The sequence below is a fragment of the Conger conger genome, chromosome 11 (genome assembly GCF_963514075.1).
Source record: "Conger conger chromosome 11, fConCon1.1, whole genome shotgun sequence".
Lineage (NCBI taxonomy): Eukaryota > Metazoa > Chordata > Actinopteri > Anguilliformes > Congridae > Conger > Conger conger.
In genome coordinates, this window is record NC_083770.1 from 31,004,908 (window position 1) to 31,026,472 (window position 21,565).

Genomic DNA, 21,565 nt, shown 5'->3' on the forward strand with positions numbered 1-21,565 from the left:
TTTGCACATATTAACTGGTGCCAGCCTAGTATTCACATTAAAAGCTAACATAAATCAAATTTCACTGGCTTCAGATATTTTTTCATATTTTTGGCCAAATTGTATTCAAAGATGAAACATTCAAATGGTTGCATTGGATATAAATATCATAGAATGCATTTTCTACTTCTAGGCCAGTATGCGATCAACATTAAACTTTGGCTTAAGTAATTATTGCTTTTGTTACTGTAGTTATATTAAAGGACAAATACTGAATCTCACTTAGAATAACTGCTGTACAGTGGGTTGTTTACAAAGTAGTTATTCTAACCTGGATTCAGTATTTGTTTGGTTTATTTTAAAAAAAGATGAAAAAAATAAGATCCACTAAAAGAGGAAGGCGCACATCCTGTGTTCTGCGGTAATGGCCAAAGCTGATAGTCAAGTCTCCAAAGCAGGCTTCCATGAATAAATGATGCCCTTTTGCGCCATATTCCTTTCTTCTGGGAGCCAGAACGATTTTCTCCCCACGTCCCCCCCGGTGGACCCAGTGGCTCACTTCACAGGGTTTTGTTTTTGCGAAGGCATGAATGTTTTAACGTTCCTCCATTATTCAACCGCTCCTTTATGAGGGCAGCAAGGCTGGGAAAAGCCCTGCAGCCCAGTGCGATCCCGGGAAAAGTGGAGCCTGGCTGTATTGTGCTCCAGCTGTTGTGGCCTCCCACGTAGCACAGGTCTGGCCTTTGAAAAGGTTGTCCCGCGCAGGCAGCGCCCGGGCTGCCAGCTGCAATCTGGATCAGACGCGGATGCGCCGCGGCTCCGGCCGGGACGGTCTGCTCTAATGCAAGCCCCCCCACCCTCAGGACAGCTCCCTGCTGCCATGCCTCCGAGCCACCCTCTCTGCCGCTCTATCCCGCTGGTGTTTTTCACTATGGAGTCCCTGCAGAGAGGTGCGGACCACGTGACTGAAGCAGAACAGTTGGTCCGCCCCCATCAACAGCACTGTCTCAGCAGAGGTCCGGTAAAAGGTGCTACAAAGTTGCAAGGCTTCCCACAGTACCACCTGATTTCAGCCCCTAAAAGACCTAAATCCATGGTGCAGGGGTCTGCACACATGCACCAGCACACATACACACACACACACACACACACACACACATATATATATATATATATATATAAATAATAGATGCATGGACAGTACAGTAATAATGCCACACAGCTTGAGGTTGGAAACAGTGGGCAGTGGAAGACGAACGCTCCAGGGGCAGTCTGAACCTCGGCCACCCCTGTGCGCCCATCTGTCCCCCAGCCCTGATGTCATACGTCAGCTGCTATCCCAGACCACCGCAACCCCTCCCCGAAACCCCCCTACCTCCAACATCTACGCTGCCGCTCAATCCCCCAAGCCCCCCCTGTCTGTGGGAGCCTATACTGTAGGCAAGATCAAAGAGGGTCGGCTATGCATAGAATCACAATGAGGAATGGCATCTTAAAACCTTGGGCTGAAACAGATCTGGCTTCACTAGCTTTTCATTAGCCCTGTCCCCTCCTTCACGGTCTTGGGCTGGTCGGGTTCCATCAAAAGGGTTATCATCCCAAGCGGTCTCTTCAGCGGTCTGACGTGCGAGCACCTCCAGCCGGGGCGAGCATGCCAGAGCGTGGCCCGAAGCCGTGGTGACAGGCAGGCAAGGAGCTGGCACTGCTCAGGCATGAGTCACAGTCACGGCTGTGGAGTCCTCGCCTGTCGCACGAGCACGGGCGCGTGTGGGGACCGTCACTCAGGGCGCCACAATAAGGTGGCATCACCACAAATCACACAGCCCACTTAAACCTTGCTCCGGGAAACATGAGTGAACTTACAACCATTGGCTGTATGCAGTTGTGATGCTACGGGGAACGTCACAGGGGAGGAACGCACACCCTCGTCCAAAGATGTCGATACACTATGAAGAAAATTCACTGTAGAATACAGATTTGGAAAAATGCTCATCCCGAGAGAGACCTCTTTTCTAATCTTAATAGAAACAGCTTGCTCTGAAGGTTCATTAGTTTTGGCATTTCAGGGCTTGTTCAGAGGTACCTGCCATCTGGGACACTGGCATGATGCAAAGGAACCTCTCATATTAGAACCTTCTTGTCATGTCATAGGTAATGATGGTAACATGGCAATAAATGAATCCAGAATAGTAACTTTATTGCTTTATTTATTTTGTTTACAGACAATACCTGCCCAACCTTTTCATACCAAGAGATGCATTTCAAACCAATTCAAGGATTGCATAATGTAAAGATCTGGTGTTCTAATCTCTTCTTAAGACTTTCTGAAGATTTTGCTAACATTGATCACCAATGCAATGCATAGTTAATTAGACTATTCTTTGAAATTATACAATTGATTTTACTGAATTGAACTCAGTCTTATCACTTACATTCTCTAACAAGAAGAACACGACCGTGGCAGCGTGAGATAATTAAAAGAACATTTTTGGATTATAATTTTATATTTCATGCCATAAAGTTTAATACAGCTTCAGTAAAATCAAATAAATTTAGTCAGGACATACGGATTTCAGTGAAATGCAGTGAAACATTGGCATTAATCCAGTATCATACACTCAGTGAGCACTTTATTAGGCAGACCTGTATACCAGCTTCTTAATGCTTAAGTTTTTCAGACCAAATGTCGGAATGGGGACGAAATGTGATCTAAGTGACTTTGACCGTGGAATGATTGTTGGTGCCAGAGAGGGTAGTTTGAGTATCTCATAAACTGTTGATCTCCTGGGATTTTCACACACAACATTCTCTAGAGTTTGCAGAGAATGGTGTGAAAAAAAAAAAACATCCAGTGAGCAGCAGTTCCGCGGGCAAAAAAGTGTTGTTAATGAGAGAGATCAGAGGAGAAGGGCTAGACCGGTCAAATCTGACAGGAAGGTGACAGTAACGCAAATAACCACATATTACAACAGTGGTATCTAGAAGAGCATGTCTGAACACACAGTGCGTCAAACCTCATATGTGGATAGGCTAAAGCAGCAGAAGACCAATAGGTTTTAAAAATAAGTGTAATAGACACCTAATAAAGTACTCTGTGAGTGTATACTGTAATAAAAAAAACTCTCCCTGTAGTGAGATTTAACAGTGAAAATTTCACCAGCCAATAATAATGAGGCATGCATATGATTGGTTCCCAAAGATTAGCCTATATGACCAGGAACTTAAGCCTGTGACTGAGGGTAAAACTATTGATTTCTACTGTATGATTCCGGAACTACCGAAGTTCTACAATTCCATTAAAGCAATGTGGGAAGCTAATTCTTTTTAATTATACATTCTACTCCTAACTGGGTCATTGCAGACATTTAATTATGGCTTATCTTCCATAAACAGAAGGCACAGTCTGGGCACACAAAGCTGCTAATTAAATTTGTATAGCTGGTACAAACATGACCTACTGTAGATGTTTATAATTTTAAATGTACACGTGTCACTGAATGAAACAAATAACCATCATAACCAATGGTCCTTGTTTTCGTCTCCAAAAGTCATTATGTGCACTTTTTGATATGTGACATTGACCTATTGCCCAGGTGTAATTCACTGAATTTAAATATTAGGTTGAAGAATTGAACTTGGCCTTCACACGGTCCAGGGTTTAAGCTATAGGGTACACTCCGTCTCACAATAGAGACTTCTCTGCCATGCAGCTGGCATGGTAAAATGATCTTTAATCATTGACAGTTTAGAGTAGCTTTCATATTTTTAATTAAGATAAGCTTCATCCACTCAGTAAGAACTGCATGAATGTTTGGATAGAACAAAAAATATGTGATGATCACTTATCTGTAGTATGCCAACTCTGAGAGATATCAAAGTTCCCCTTGAAAGTTACATCAAATCAGAGAAGTTTTAAGTGAGGTTGCAAAATGAAACCAGCTGATCAAATCAAGGCAAATTGTTTGCCTTTGAAAGGGACATATTTTGCCATTTTGCCACATGATGTTTAAAGTCCCCTTTTCCAATGTGAAGTGCGGTACGCTCATGGTCTGCAAATCCCCCACTGCATATGCAATTCGGCAGCCTCGCCACTTCCTGCAGACATTGATCCACGCGAGTGTGTGATTTCAATCACAGTAGAGACCTGGAGAGATGCTTAAGCCCCCTTGTCAAGGTTGAGGTGTCAATTGATTGGATTGGCTTTGCAGCCGGAGCAGGACACGGACTACTTGCTCCACGGAAGGACAGGGCTTCATGACCCAGCAGGGCGAGGGGAAGCAGACTCTGGGAGGGAGGCTCGGCCCAGTAAACAGCCTCGGCTGCAGCATGGCCTCAATTATGATTTCAAGGAAAATGTGATTACACCACAGGGCGATTTTTCTCCATTATGGGAACAGAGAATAATTATGAACGACTCTTGTTTTCCTGCTGTAGAAAAGCCATTTGTTACACACATATTACCCGCTTCCTCCTCTGGCCCTCACCTTGTTCCAAACCTCTTACCCATCTTGTTTCAAAACCTGGTTGTAACAGTCATGTCTGTACTGGAGGACTATTGAATAAGCAGATTCACTCACAGTCCTAACATCTTCCGCAGGTTGTTATGAAATGGCAATTGAAAAATGGAAGCTGATGACCTCAGAGATACAGCCCTTAGGGTATGCTACATAAAATACACAACATGGGTCAATGGCGATTCTGAGGAGAGACAAGCTGTCACATTTTCAATGTTTCAAATGTGATTTGCACTGTGTTTACAGGGATCAGTAATTCACACTTTTCAAATAGTAATACTAGGATGTTGTTAGTACACACAAAGAGAGGATTATGTTGATGGACATTGTAACAAATACTTGAAATACACTTTGGAAGGGCTATCGACAGGACTGTAGTATAATCCAGATAATAATGTACAGTAACAGAAAACAGGCACATGCTCTCTTGCCCTTTGTGGCATGAAAGGAAGGGGAGTTAAAACCCTTGCTGCAGTGGTAAAAACCCTTGAGTGGCAAATGGAATTTTGACAGACCTGTCAAATGGAACCCCGACAGTAAAACCAGCCGTCCACGGATGTCCTCGCAATGAGAAAACACACAGCCCTCTCAGGGCACTGAGACTCTGCTAAGCCACGGATAGAGGGAGATGAGAGGAGGATGGGAAATTTACAGAAATTGCCAGTGATGGAGTGTCTTAAAATTGGTGTGATTCTTGGTGTAGTGAATGGGCACATAAATGGGAAAGGTGACAAAAATAAATGTGATGGAGAAATGGGCGCAGGGAGGTGTGGGGAGGGAGGGGGCATAATGAGTGGGTGGGTTGGAAAAACGCAGCTCTGAAATTGGTGTGAAGACTTCGGAAAGTTTCCGTATGCATTAATGGGTCTGTTTCAGAGAAAATGAACTGGTTTCACACCCAAGATCTGTGAAATCTGCAGGTGGGGGGAGATAGTCAACGTTTCAGGATTCTACAGCACAAAACAGTCTCACTTTTCAATGATCTCTCAGCACTGATTCCATAGCCTCGGGCAGGAGTCAAATCCAACACCTCTCAAAATACAGAGCAATCCTTGTCATGTCTAATGTCTTATTGTCTCCCATATCACAGCCAGGAGTTTGGACCAAATCAAATTATAGGCCAACAAAAAGACTACTACATCACCCAGTGCTCTGGCTGGCCAGTCTGAGTCATTCACTCCAAAAAGTAATACAGAAGAGAACATAACAAAGACCTGTTCGAAGCCAATACTTATCTGTGACCAGATACTCTGTCCGATTTCTAATTTCGCATTGGATTTACACTGCAACAAGTTGGTGCTTCGAGGCAGCCTTATCCCTAGTGTCTTATTGTCTTCAACAACCAGTGCATGTCTATATTAACGTGAATGTTCTCAGTGAAAAAAAACATTGTCTTCACACTTCACACTCTGCATCTGTCAGGAATTCAATTTATTTTCACATCAAAAATATGTTCTGTTAATTTTCCGATCATTGTCACTTCACTGATTGCAACCAATTCTAAAAATGAAAAATATCAGAGGAAAGCATATGCTCATTTAAGACAAACAGCACTATAGAACACCCATCAATCATGGTACATTGAAGTCCATAATTATTTTCAGCTTACTGAAAGTGTGAGCACATTATTTAAAATGACCTGGCGTCTGCTCTTAGGTTCATAATGGAGAACAGCACACTGACTCTGTAGTTGAGTACATACAGCTTTTGTCCCGAATGGAAAACTGACTGACCTCTCATTCTGCAGGCTAACTAAACACTCCTGAAAGAAACAGTCTTGCCTAGTTATCATTTAGTGCACAGTACATGCCTCACTGGAAGTTCACAAAAACAAATGGAAAATGGAATCATAAATTATTACTGATGAAACCTTACCTGGGCAAGCCTATCAAGTCTTCAGTCTTGGTTGCACTGAGATCAAGAATAACTACCACAAGGCCAACTCAATCACCTTGAGCAGAAATATTAGCTATCATAAAGGTCAGATTCCCAGTGATAAAAGTAATCTGATCAATCAGTGACATTAAAAGAATAAGGAGTAAGGAATGTAATGTAATGATGTGGGCATGTTTAACAGATCAGATTTGACTGCTAGCAAATTATAGATTGTTGTTGTTATAGTCTAAGGTTTGCACACATCGTTGTCAGACTGACCAGATGGTATAAGTCACTCCTGTTGAAGCACGGTTTGGAATTTTTGTTTGCTGTTTCTTCAAGATTGTTCTTTCAACTGTGTTAAGAAAACTATTAGCTGCAAGTTAGAGAGTCTCTCATGGATGCTTGCCTTGCAATAATGGGTTGGTACACAGGTTAATAAACCTTGATGGCAATATAACTCACAATAAATATTTCACAAATGTCTCTTAAAGAAGCAGAAGCCAATTTTGCTGGAACTTATGAAAAGCTGTTGCAATATCAGTGTTATTCCAAATGTTTCATTAACACATGATAGCACCCTTTCTCAAATTCTGCTCATCATGTACAAATATATAAATATTGTCAATGGAAACATGCATGCAGGATATTTTTGCTTTACACAATGTGTGCTGGAGCATTATGATTTATTACAAACTCGGAAGAACTCATCCATCACTGTTCGCTTTATTAGACAGCAAGGAGGCTCTTTCTTGCAGCATGTTGACAAAAGACAAAATAGAAAAACATTTACATTTAGAAAACGCTCCCAATCTCAGTTCCCTCACAATTCTACATGTTGACTCATATTATCATTAACTCATTTACTGCCTAGTGATGTTCTGTGTTAATCTAGTACCAAGTATAGTATGTACTAATATAGTATCGAGTACTGAAGTCCTAGTAAAGAATAAGCAACAACGAAACACATTAATGCATTTTGAAAGACGTTAACAGACGCTGTAAATAACAGTGCAAGACAAGTGGATACACAACACTCCCACTCCCTATTTACCAAATATGATTACAGATCATTTATTTTGGTTGAACAGATGCAGATACAGATAGTTGTCACTGCACAACCCTAGTATGTACTGTGAGCCATGACAGAGCTGCTGCTGTTCTGCAGCAAGTGGGCTCTCTCAAATGTGCGGTCTCCTAATGCTAATGCTAATGGTAGTTCCTGGAAAACATTTTCTTTCAGGGGAACTTCAGGGGTAAAGAAAAAAAAAAGGGTGTAATTACAGATGTGCTTTCTGTCTGACCACCGTTTTGTTTAAATGGTTCTTGAGGGAAATTATGTCCCAACACTGCACTGGGGGAGAGCCTGGACTTTCAGCAGCTGCACACAGGCCCAGTTTTTTCCCAAACCAGTAGGAGCTGAATTCTGTTGGGCTTGGACCCAGCAGTTTAATGTGCTGCAAAGATAATGAACACATGACCAAGTATACGACCCCTTTCATTTGCTCAAATTATGCCCTAGCCCAGTGGTGGCTTGCATACGGTAGTTTGTAGTTAACGCAACAGCCACTTAAACAGCAGGACACTAAACCACACAAAACAATGCTCACAAAGCATAAAAGAGCAGAGGGAGATTTGTGCAGACGACCTTCTGGGTGGTGATCCAGTCAGGTAAGCACTACAGCACACTGCTACCTCTTACACTGATTTCAAAAAGAATAGCTGGCAGATACATCAGAGAAAGGCCTGAAGTGGGCATAGCATACAAACTAAATCTAAAACAACTGCTCCAAATAACTGCTCTGTATGAGAAAACAAAGGCAGCCCGTCTTGCAGCACATCTCAGCAGGAAAGGCAACATGACGTTCGAACGGGCGTGTTGAGATAAGTTTGGGGAGGGGTGCAGTGAAAGTGCGAAGGCAAGCTAACATGTGTGACCACCTACGGGGTGACAACAGCAAAATGCACCCCACCGTCCCAAGTGGGAGGCATCGCGAGAGTGCCATATCTAACACTGCTTCAAGCGCATTTGTGTTCTGGGTCCCGGATGCGACTGAGCAGGCTTCTCAGAATGCGCTTGGCTAAGAAGAAGGACATTGCTGAACTAAATTTTGCATAATTCTTTCACGTTTCAATAATATGATTCTATTTCATAAGTAGGCTTTGCTGTAAATCAACCGGGCACAGCAAAGTTATTTTAAAGTTATTGTACCTCCAGGCAGTAGTTAAACATGATTTTGTTCAGCTTAAAATGCTTTACACGATTCCAGGTTGTGTTGAGCCCTACATGAAATGCTATGTGAATGGTAAAAGGCGTTGTGTCTCTGGCTAGCCTGCAGCAAGCAAGTGCCTGGACACGACACAGGAGATGAGTAGTGCTGCCTCTGTCTGCTCCACAACGTGTCAGACTGTCACTTAGCACCAGCAGGCCTGCTGAATGACTCAATAAATGTACAATAACCACTTTCATACCGACTGAATAAGAATAGATTTCTCTGGAATTTTTTCATGAGGAGGCTTTTTTGGGTTTCGTATTATTCCCAGAAGCAGGTGCTTCTTCTTCCTGTTTCTGACAAGATTAGCCCAGTACAGACATTTCCCCCAGAAAAAGTTGCTTGGTCACAAAAAGTTGAGTGCTCAGCAGGTATTATTAATGTAATGACAATGAGAACATCTCAATTCGCACTTGCCCTCGGTGCCTGTTACTTTTTCTTGTTTTCATAGGTGAATTTCTTAACATGCTACAGTAGCGCCTCATCGTTTGGATTTCTGCAAGTCATTAACCATCCTGATGGCTCCCGACCGCATAAAATTACCTGCTTGCTAAAGTCTGATCCACAATATTTGTGCATCATGCGGTTATGCCATTCTGAGGGTGTGCTAGGAAAAACAGAGCATTCTTCTTCATTAACTCAGCAGTCTGCATGACCGTTATGACCTAAACACATCAGCTGCACCACTGGTGATTGCTGCACCATCAGCTGGGATTCTATATACAAATTACACAGTCCGGCAGATGCAAGTAAAATGGTTTTTGCTTTCTAAGCCTTGCTTAATTACCCTCCATACTTCAACAACGCCTGGCACCACCCCCTGCCTCTCCTAGAATCACCTTCAGCATTTATACTCCAAAGATATTTGTGTTAAATGCTCAAGTGACTCTCCTGTCTCTGCAACACCAGCAGAAACACTGCAATGAGTACAAGCTTAATCACAACATCAATACTGCGAGAAATATAACATCTAAACAAGCAGTTGCATATAAGCCTATACTACTGATAAATCACTGAACAATAGGGGTGCAATGGGACAGATCTGTTCAGTTCACTATTTTGGTGTTTGTTTGTTTGGTTCTTGACTTTTTTGGTAAAGCAGAGAAAAGAGTGCCAGTGCCAATGCCAATTAAATTATCATTTAACTGACCAAAATGTTTTTTAAAATAGTCATCAACGTGTAATCAGATCATTCTCAAAAGGCTGAGAACAAACACGTTTTCTTTCAAAAAGTGCCATTTGTAATTTTCAAATAGAAAATACTACCCACATTACAGGCTAATGCCATCATCAGAAAATGCAGCATGATCTCAAACTGTATTACTATGTAGACTATGTAGATGCAGGATTTTACTCTATCAAAATGCATGCAATATGGTTGCAACATAAGTTGTCTCACAAAAGGTAAAGCATGATGCTGGATATGATGATCTGTATATCTTGCACTTGTAACAGACACACCAGGGTGATATCAGCATCGAGATCCTTTCTGACACATGCATTACAATATGACACACTTGTGAAGCAATGCTTGCACATACTGTAGACATCACTCTATCCACGGTTGTTAATGCTAAATTTATAAGGCCCTCAAATGGCAGATTAAACAATGTCAGAGGAGCTGCCATTGTGTTTTTTCTCATTCCATTTTGCAAACAGACCATTTTACTGGAGCTTCAACTATAAGATGCACTCACGGCAACAAAATGCTAGTCTTAACAAATAGTTCACCGGAATTTTTTATTTAAATAAACGTTTTTTTTAAATTTATTTACAGAATTGTATTTAAATGACAGCATCCGGAGTTAACTGATCATTGTATTCCTAGTTTTCAGTGCTGTATGAAATGGCCAATACTCCTTCACATGAAAAATTGAAAAGGAAGCAGATATGTGTGAGTACTTCTTTTGAAAACATAGCTAGAAAAAAGAGGAAAAGCAAACCAAACATGTGTGAACTGAACTGTGCTTTCTGTCTGAACAGTTCATTTCTTTACAAAAACCGCTGCATTCCTAATGCACATCAATCTGATCATCTACATATGTATGTACCTCTTTAGAGAGGGATCCCCCCACACATACTCACACACACACACACACACACACACACACAGACTCAAACACACGACAGAGGTAGTGTATGACGAGCAGCTGACTGAGCCGCCCCATCTGTACCGGTATGGCTCTGGTCCCTCGTCGTCAGGCGGAACATTCCGGCATTGACTTCGCCGTGGTACAGAGGTGACTGTCACTTCTCATTCCGCCCAGTGGTCCCCTCTGGGCTGCCTGGAGCCAGGCGTGTCTCAGGCCTTTGTCAGAGGCACACACTGCCTCAGAAACGTCTCAGCGCATAAACACACAGCACCGCCACGCCTGCGATCGCAGCTCTCTCCCGGCGAGTGCGTCACGCGCCCAACCCTCCCGCCCGCCCGCCGGAGACTCCGGCCCGTGTCCTCCCCCGGATCGGGGGAACAGAAAGCCCCCCCTGGGCTGGGACCTTTCTCAGGGGAGACTGAGTGTAATGGAGCATGGTGCTTTGGTAATTCAGCCAGGGCGTGCGTTTATTGAGCACATCCAATGGATTTACAGCGGAGCGTAATGAGACTTTGAATGCAGCTTTGCTCTTCATTTCTTGTTCTTGAGGGCACTCCCGAATGCCTGCTTGCTAGGTCAACAACGTGAGGAGGGCCATTTTGCTGGCAGGGAGATGTGTGGTTATTTAAATCAGATTTCTTCATTAGCATACATAGAGATTTACGGTCTTGTCTGCAGAGCTACCCAGGCCTGGCACCGGGAAGCCAAGCAGGCATCACCAATCGATGGTAATGCCTCTGGCAGGAAGATGTGATTTGACTTGTCGGAGCGTGCTAACCGCATCCGCTGACTGGCTCCACGCTGTACACTCCAGCTGAGGCTCGCTTTGAACAAATACAAGCCACGACATCCGTGCAGATGTACAGCACCTAGTCTGCTCTCAGACCCTGTGGATGACTACCTGCAGGTGACTGAGTGTTCTGCTCCTGTCTGAGCCCATCAGCTCTAAACCCCAGATCAGCCGTTTGTTCAAAACAACCTTCACAAGAATCGGGTATAAAACAGAATATTTGGTCCATCTGCGAACGTGTTTTCAGGCTGAAAACTCAGAACGCACATCCTGCTGTGTGTAGTGCTATTTGTTTCCCGCAGAGGAAGTGAACCCACGACAGTGTCACAGTATCTGCTTCTGTTATTCAGGAAAAAATATCATTTTGATGCTCATTTTCTCTATTAGTTTCAAAAAACATGTAAGGCAGCTAGATATCAGTTTCCCTGGAAATGATCAGGAGTTGTAGTACTACCCAATACATTCTTCTAAGAGTAATGCAGGGATATGAAGTGTGATGTTCATGTTAATAGGCTCAATTACCATCAAAATCTACAATGAGTCAGAAGGAACTAATTTCCCTCAGTTAATTTACTTATTATTAAGACATACAGTAAGACACGGGCGAGGAACAAAAGCAGGACATGGTCACCTTAGAGTGAGGTACTCTCTTTTAACAACCAATTATATTCACATATGCTCAACCATATTTTATATAGTCGTCATTTATAAAGGGCAGGATTGAAAAGTGGAAAATCCTCCAGACAGTCCCCCGATGGAATGTTAAACATGTTTTCTATTTGGGGTTTTAATTCTAATTTAAATTATTTTTGGCATCTGATCCACACAAGAAGTATATGTGATGAGAAATGACGGTGGTTTAGTTGGCATTAATGGCGTGTGGACCATGGCAGCACAGTGGGGGGGTGGGGGGGCAGGTAGCAGGGGTGCAGACTTCAGCATTGTGACAGATGACCGGACTCACCATGCCTGAGACTTCCTTCTGGGCATGCTCTGACGTAGCCATTTGGAGTGAGGGGTCAGGTGGTAGATCAGTTGTCTGCAGATTTTGTCTGAAGACTTCACAGTGTCAACATCCTACAGACAAACAGAATGGAACATGGCTAATTAGGAAAAGCTCGGAGCTAACATGATTACCGCAAGTTAATCTGTATTCATCTGCTTGCCCGAAAATGTTGTACAACATTTTCAACTGCCAAGCTCCCAGTTCTCTCCACATGTAATAGAGAGCTTACATCTCCATCTCTTATCGGTCGGCTTGTTTCTTTCTGCTATTGTTTTATAGTTTTCATTACATTAAATTACATTAAAGGCATTTAGCAGACGCTCTTATCCAGATCGACAAACAATGAAGTGCAAATCAAACACAGGGACAAATACATTCAGGACCCAAGAGGAAAGTACAGTTCAGTTCTGTGAAGTCTACAGTTCCGTTTTTCCAAACAGTTAGCTTTAAAATACATTTCATTCCTAGTTTCCAGATTTCATTCTCTGATATATACAGTTCTCAATCACCACTTGGTTGAATGGTGACCTACCCATAAAGAATATATTTTTAAATCTCCTTGAAGTACTCCTTGAACCACAAATGTTCACAAAATTATTCTATTCTAGAATGATCCATTCAATTGTATTCATGTACCTTGGTTATGCAGTACATGAGTACAGAGAGAACAGGAAACCCCTCTTCAACAAAATAAAAATGAATTACCATGAAAAGAACCGCTAACTAGCTCTTTACTTTGTCTTCCTGGGGGTGCAGATCAATTTAAAATAAAAATATTTAACATTTAAAAGGGGATAACACATGTAAATGTGAATAAAAGCCTTCACAATATCGCTGGTAAAGAATGTGAATGCCTTTTGTGCATTTCATTTATTCCTTATTCACAGGCCTTAGAGGAGAGTGTTTGTCAGTGTGATCAGACTGCTTTCGGCACGGATCACAGTGTGACACCGCGGTAGTGGCGGAGGTGCTACAGTGTGATGTGTACCTGAGCAACACATACTGCTGTCGAGCAAACAGCCTGCAACCTGATGCCTGGTCTGCACAACCCCGCCGATCTCTCCCAACAAACAGCCGGCTCTCCTTCCCTTAAGGCAGGCCTCGTCTCCGAGATCAGGGTGATACGCTCTGGTCCAATCCTTTCAAAGGCTTATCCCAATTTAAACAAAAAGGAAAGAGGCTCTAATATTATCACACGCAGTGTTCTCTCAGCTGTCACTCTTGGCCAGTAAACACCATTGCCTTGGGATATTCCGGGAACAAAACCCAATTTAGTTGTTTTGAGCCCAAGGAAGAAGAGTGAATCTAATTACAGGGGCACAACACAAGGACGAACATAATGGCAAAGAAGGGAGAAGAGCCTGGGCAGTCCTGCGGAACATCCAGAACATTCTAACAATGAAGCCATTCGGGCTGACTTTTCACATATTAAAACCAGTCCTATTCCTTTCTTCAAAAGGGCATCTCATTTGACAGGAGCTTTAAACTACCCATAGCACCTTGCATGTCTTTGCGTCCTGTGCCATTGTGTCCTCATGATGGAGGTCAACATTTTTCACAATTTTGGCAAAGCTCCATCCATGTCTCTGCACTGGCTGCAAAAATCTCAGAGTAAACTCTGTCATCCGAGATACCATCTTTGTCATCTGAGGTACCATCTTTCTAAAATAAATCACCTTTGTCTGTAGAATACATGAGATTCTTAATGAGCCATCAATTGAATATATAAATATTCAGTGTAAACAAATATGATTCTTCTTGGTCCTGAAATCATAAGTGGCAAAATTATAACTGGTTCCAAGATAATTCTGAGAATTTGTCTTGATTGGGTGTTTAAATAATGTTCCTTTTTTAATCTTTTCAAATGAGGATCTCGCTGCATGTCACGATTCTACAAAATGTTAAATACAGAAGACTGCAGCACACAGAGGATGATATTGACACATTAGACAAAAGCTTGACAGCTCCCTGATGTTCTGAGATCTCCTCAGATAAGCAGCAGTCTATACTGAGCTCTTTCAGTTCTGTTAATGTCAAGTTGTGACGTTTTACATGATGAGCAAGCGGGCTGATGCCCTCGTGCTCCTGCCTCACCGCTCGGGATTGTGGGATAGCAGACACGGACATGGGCCTGAGGGGGAGGGGGGTGGTATTAGACCCAGCCATGCACTCCTCACTCTTTCTACTGTCCCCTGGTGAGCAGGCCGCAATTCGTCATGAGTGAGCTAATTAGATCAACAGGGCCGGAGACTGCGATGTGCACTGGGGCGATGGGAGGGAATTCATTCCTGCAAATGCGCACTGGATTCTAATACAGCTCAGACCAGCTTAGGGGATTCTCCATTTAAGATTTAAGACGAAAATACTATTTGGTGCTGGGGAAACACTCGGGTACTACGTGTGTCAGGGGTTGACCTTTAAAAAAAAAAGGCACATATAAATTTCTGTTTGGAAGTGAAGGGTTCTGCTTTGCGATTTTTGTATTATTTTTTATTCAAGCGCTTGACTGACAGACTTACACACAGGATTTAATGAATTGCGACCTCCCCCAACACACATTCCAAAAAATAAGGACAATCAATCTCTACAATGGTTGTTTTATTTTATTTTAACTGGCACTACAAAGCTCAGACATAGACAGACAGAAAGCAGTTGTGATTTGGATTTGTTTTATGGAGAACAATCAGTGACCCACGTATATTACAGGCTTCAGAGCCCCTCCTGTGATTCACCTGGCAGACTGCCCAGAGACAGGGGAAGTGAGCCACTCAGAGTCCAGAGTTCTCCTCCCTCATCCCCGCCCCTCCTGCTGCATATCGTCTGACCTTCCCGCCGTCCCGAAAATACGAGCAGTCACGACCACTCCATAGCAGCACAGGCGGTCTCCACTCAGACACCATGCCCGCTTCCTCCCATCAAACACTGCAGATTTACGTGGGCAAACCCTGGCCTGAGTGCATCCTATTCATTCCTATTGCAAAGAAACTGCCTCCCCTCTCAGATTACAGCAACGGTCTGCATCATCATCACACACCCAAGACTGCTTGTCATGAAGATAATAAACCTGAAACCAAATGCCGTTCAACAGTACCGGGAGAGCAAGATTTTTTCCAGGTTTTTTTGCATGGATAACCAGACAGATAGATACACATGCCCTTGGACTGGCCTCAAACGCTTGTTAAGTACAGGTAGGGAGCTAAATCCAAAATCAAATAAGTGACTTTATGTCCATTCAAGGACATAAGTCCATTCAAACAGATAGGATAACAGAAGTAAATGAATCCTCATTATTATATATATGACTCCTAATTCTTCATTGTTTATGAATATATCCCCAAAATCACAATTGGGTTTTGTGATCCACAGACCCCCTCAGGACATTACCACAATGTGGGGTGTCCTGTATGGGACTATAAAGCCTGATTTATACTTCATTGTACAGCCCTTGCGATAAGAGTCGCACAACACAAATGAAAATGTTGCATAATGTTTCGCATTAACTGAATACTTCGGCAAGGGTCTGCGATGAGGGTTCTATTGTGTCTATGGTAACGAGACGTCAAACTCCTGACAGTTTGACAACTCTTGACAGTCGAACTCCTGACCGTTTGTTTACATTTTTTTTTAAACAAGACGTGTCCATGACAATGACTTTCGGTGTTCCATCTGGCTGATCCTGTCAAATACACAATGAGCAACAAAGTATGACGTCGTCCAGGACAACAAAAGACGTAATTTTTGACATATGGCAAGGGTCGCACACCGAGTACAATTCAGGCTTTAGGCTGCTGCAGGAGAACTCACCTTTTTGGGGCACTGAATGTCACGGGCCAGGCTGATGAGAAGCTCATGGGAAATGGGGTCCACCAGATTCAGAAAAGCTGCGTTCTTATACAGAATGTCATTGAGAGATGTTCCCTCTAGACCAAGGTCCTTCAACAGACAGAAAGAAAACCAATCAGCTGAGAGAAATTATGAGAAAGACCAGTTACATCTGTATATTTCAACACTTACCTTTAACTTGCTAGGTGAAAAAGTCTCATATTCTTGAAGAAATACTTGTATTTTTATTATCTATTTAAAAACGAGATTCTACACTTGACTCCTGTCTCCAGGGAGAGAGTGTGGAATAGATGTTGGGGAACTTCAATAAGCACAAGGCTGTTGAAATCCCATGAGGGGTTTGCACCCGCGAGCAAGGCACTCTACATGAGTGAAAATACCCAGCTGTCAAACATAAGCTACATTACATAAGCTGCCTCAGCTATATCCTCAATGTAAATACACTCAGTGAGCACTTTAATAGGTATTTATTACTTCTTTTTTAGACTTCTGCTGCTGTAGCCTATCCACTTTGAGGTTTGATGCGTTGTGTGTTCAGAGAGGCTCTTCTACACACTACTGCTGTAATGTGTGGTTATTTGCATTACTATCACCTTCCTGTCAGCTTTGACCAGTCTGGCCCTTCTCCTCTGACCTCTCTCATTAACATTCTGCCCACAGAATTACTGCCAACTGGATGTTTTTTGTTTTTTTTTGTTCCTAATAAAGTGCTCAGTGAGTGTATATTCCAACGGGAAGAGGCATTTCTATATTTGTGAGTGTTTTCAAAAAGGCCTTCAAATGTAAGCTGAAGTCATCTGGTTCTCACGGGCAGGATTTTGTGCATCTCTCAAGATATCTTCAACAGGTCGGATGTTAAAAGATCCAACCCTGATTTTGTGTATCACGCTGAAAAGTTATGTGTTTTTGCATTAATTACCACCCTTAGCTTATTTAACTATCTTAATTAATAGACTCGATCCATAAGGTAGATGGGGTGTGTTTTGCAGGAAGTCATGAAGTGCAAGTCATTTGATCTAATTATAACTGTGACAGTCATATTGGGCAGATAAAAATACATTACACTTTTCTGCTATTAATATTCATTCATGACGCTCAAACTTTTATCTAAAGTGGCTTGCATATTTTGGAGCCCATTTATGCCCTTGGTTCTGCCAGAGCAATTCACATTAAAGCACCCAGCTCTGGGCGACAGAAGTGGCGCTCCAACCCAGGATGTTTTTTCTCCCCAAGACCCTTTCGTCACGAGTCCAGAGCCTGAATACGGCACAGCGTATTCCTGCTCGAGACAGGAGCTCATCTGTCAGTTTCTGCTGGAGAGGAACAGCACACATCTGCAGAGAACTGCCTCGAGTCTAACATTGTCAGTTCTGCCACAGTTATAAATAAACAAAAACCCCGGAACGGTATCTCAAGCCCCTGGACGTGTTCTTGTGTCTTCGTGCTTGTGCATGTGTGTGTATGCAAGAGAGAGAGAGAGTGCAAGAGCAAGAGAGAGAAAGATATGCTACAGCTGGTACACTATTCTGCAGTGACAGACCAAATAAAAGTCAGAGGGGAGGCTGCATTTTTCAGGTGGGTTCGCTCCCCACATCACAGGACAGACATCAAAAGGGTGTTGTCCCATGTCAAGGAGGCTAACAGTTCACCTCAGACACAACAGGTCTTGAAGGAACAGGCGGCCTTTTCTCCATAACCTCAGATAAGATATTGTGGAGCGTAGGGCTGTGCAGATTATAAAACAGTGGGCTGCCAGGGTGGGAGCTGACAAGCTAAACATTCGCCTTAGAGGAAAAAGCCCCCATCAGCATTTCTTTGCCACTGTATTGTCAGGAGGCCTGCAGTCTCATTTATTACAGGTGCAGACTGGGAATCTCTCTCCCTCGCCTTCTTTCTTTCCCTCCCCCTCCCTCTCTTTCTCTCCCTCCTCCTCCCCTCTTTCTCTCCCTACACATGCAGAGAAGTAGCACTCTGAAAGTCTGGTCCCGCAAATCTATTATTTAATTGCTTCTGTATATTTTATAGACGGATTTATTGGGCAGGATTCACTAATAGCATGAAATATGTCCCTGTCTGTTGTAAATGCAATTTTCCGGGTGGCATATATGTCAAGACCGAAGCTGCTTTGATACTTGCTCTTGCTGCAAAAGGGATGGCATGGTGAGAAACAAGCCACACTCCGGGGTGGATCTCTTCAAGTTTGTTTAAAATGGTAGCCTGTTTAAAAAGCAAAAATGCACCATTTATGGAAACTAAGAGTCCCAACAGTTCTGCAACACTCTAGATACAGAGATCAACAGACAGGGAATATTCAATAGCCAACTGTCTGTGATTCAGTTCCCTTTGCATCCTTAAAACACAGTGCTGCTTCAGCCACAGTCGTTTGTATGCAGGGTCAGATTACGACAGTTTAGAAAGAACTCGGTGTTCTTTTTAACTGGGAGGGGAGCCTTTGGCTGCTTGATTCCCATTCCGTAACATTCACATCTTCTCATAAGCCTGACTATGACTGCCTTTATACACACAAAATGCTAGTAACAAGCCAACATATGCCAGTGATTCATAAACCGTGTTATTTGAAGAAGGAAAAAAAGGGTCTTCAACTGATGGTTTTTAAAACTTTTTAAACAAGTTGTATTCACAAGAAGATACTTTTCTTTTGTGTGTTAGAGCTCATCATTTGGTGTTGTGTGTGTGTTTGTGTTTTGAAAGCGACACGCCATTGAGTGGCAGGTCCGAGTGCGAGGCTGCTCTGCCGAGCTCTCATTAATGGGACTCTGCGGTTTTGCAGGGAGACGGACACAAAAAGGCCGGTAATGAGAGCGTGGGATCGTTAGATGGGAAGCCGGGCACAGACCAGACGGCCCTGATTATAATGGACATCTTGAGTGTGAAGGCAGAGGTCACAGATTACTGGCTTTCTTCTAACAAGGATGGCAGCAGAAAATAGAAGAAAGCCAAAATGGTCAAGCAGCTCCTCTTCCAGGGACCGCCACCCTCCGACAGGCGTAAAAATCATTCCTATCTTTTCCTTCCTTGTCCTGTTCTCTCATTTTCTGCAGCCTGCACAAGGACATTTGATTAAATCCCGCAGGTAGTTGTTTAAGAAAACGAATAGCTCAATCCAGTGATTCAGCATCCTGAAGGTGGATACAGAAGTAAATATATTTTTTGAGGGGCAGGAGGGGGGCTAAATTGCACCAAAAAATCTGAATCAACCATTTAGTGATTTTCATGAAGAATAGCCGTTCCAGCGGGAAGGCAGCATCCCAGTCCGCAATAATGCATGATTGCTTATGCGCGGCCTTATTCAGCCAACAGCAAGCTGGTTAATTCTATGCTGACTGATAACATGAATCTGAGACTAAGTTAATAAGACTGGAACAGTTCATCTAAAGGGCCGGAGCACAGGCAGCCTTTCATACGTCTGTTGAGCTGTACGGCCCCCCTGGGCAATTCCTTCTCCTTGATTAAGTATGTGCTACACTCTGCTCAGTGTAGACATGTCTTCACTGTAATTAACTCAAAACTAACTGTTGGTCAAAGGAGCAAGAGAGACACACAGACAGAGAGGGAATGAGAAAGTGAAAGAGAGAGAGGGAGGGAGAGAGAGAAAGGAGAAAATGGGATGTGCAGAGAGCTAATGAGCACAAATTGTAGTTGCGGTGGTCAGAGATGTTGTCCAATGACTTCGAAGAACTGCAATGCCGATGATGTTCGTCTCTCTGCACGCACGCCCGGCGGTAGCAAGCCCAGCGCGCGCTCCAGTAAACGGGAGCCTTCATTAGCTGTATCCATGCTTAGAAAGGATTTTCAAGTGGCTGCATGCCAACAGTAATAGTCCTCATTGTTATTTTTACCAATCCTATCAAAGGATGCGTAGATCCCTGGATAACGATTATGCACACGGAAAACATAACAAAAAAATGGGTCGTCTTCTTCAGAGGCATGACTTGCCATGCCACTAATAAGATGCTGGTGCACTTGGTTATGTATTGTATAACCTCGATTTTGGCCATGTTTTATGTATTATGGGCTGATGGAGATTGCTATGAAAGCAAAGGCCCCCATTATAATGTTATGAAAGATGATGCATTGCTATGGATTTTAGCAGATTTACAATACAGGTACCAAGTAGTTGTAATTACATTTAGCTTTTTTTTTTTTTTAAACATAGCATCCATTTAGGGCACTACACTGAAGCAATTCAAGTACCAAGCTCAAGGGCACAATGGCAGTGTCCTAACTGGGAATCAAATATGCAACCTCTAGGTTACAAGCCCAGCTCCTTACCCATTAAACTACACAAATGCCCTTTGTAATTCAGAAAACTGATCACAACACTCAACAAAATGCTTACAAAGCTTTCACAAATGCACTGCAAATCTCTTGTGGCCCCCGTTGTGTCACATACCCCATTTCATTACTGAGGAGTTTCATACACGCACCACAATTGAACTCATTTATTTTGACACAATAAAAAATACCCTGCTATTGTTTTATGCTACACTGCGTGCCGAGAGAATGTAAATAAATATCCCTCGCCACACTGAAGCTAGCGCCATTAGCGTCCAAGCGATACTTACATTATTACGTGTGTGGTTATGTACCCCGCTGCTTAATGCACACAGGGCATTTTAATCAGTTGGGATATGGTACAGAATACTGTAATAAGGAAGAGGAGATTAATATGGGAGTAAACAGCCCAAGTCTCTATCGCAGCGCTATTACATTCAGTGTTTTCCCCACTGCATGCAGCACATCCAGCCAAGCTTCACTCCTTTTCCTTCACTGGGGGAGGGGGACTCTTTCTCATAACTGAAACCGAAATGTTGCCTTCAACAAGGGAATATGACTCATTTTGACTAACGGGTGTGGGGAGTGGGGGGGGATTGTTGGAATATTTCTTTTGAAAGATTTATTGATTTAATTTGGTTTTGAATCATCAGTGTCCATTATGGTATTGGACCATTCTATCTGTGGTCCCCTGAGTTCATGGGAAAATGAATTTGCTGATGAAGACAAAGGAGGAGAGGCTTGAGTGAGTAATGAGAGGTGCTGCCCTGTGACTGGGTTCCACGCAAACGTATGTCACTCCACTCACAGTTAATAGGCTACGGCCAGCCATCGCCCATGCTGCCCTCTGGCACTCAATAAGCACTTCACGGGGAGATGCACTGAGTAAATTCTTG

At 43.0% G+C, this 21,565-nt stretch overlaps 2 protein-coding genes across 3 annotated transcripts in view; one reads left to right on the plus strand and one right to left on the minus strand.

Annotated features, from left to right (window-relative positions):
* Positions 1 to 21,565, plus strand: part of LOC133140614 (glutathione hydrolase 1 proenzyme-like) — a 67,610-nt gene that overhangs the window by 22,663 nt on the left and 23,382 nt on the right. The window lies entirely within an intron of this gene.
* LOC133140970 (leucine-rich repeat-containing protein 75B-like) overlaps positions 1 to 21,565 on the minus strand; it is a 38,663-nt gene that overhangs the window by 12,067 nt on the left and 5,031 nt on the right. The window contains exons 2-3 of the mRNA XM_061261304.1: positions 16,335 to 16,463; positions 12,489 to 12,601 (exon numbers count right to left, since the gene is read on the minus strand). Of these exons, the coding sequence (XP_061117288.1) occupies positions 12,489 to 12,601; positions 16,335 to 16,463 (242 nt within the window). The remainder of the gene's footprint in view (positions 1 to 12,488; positions 12,602 to 16,334; positions 16,464 to 21,565) is intronic.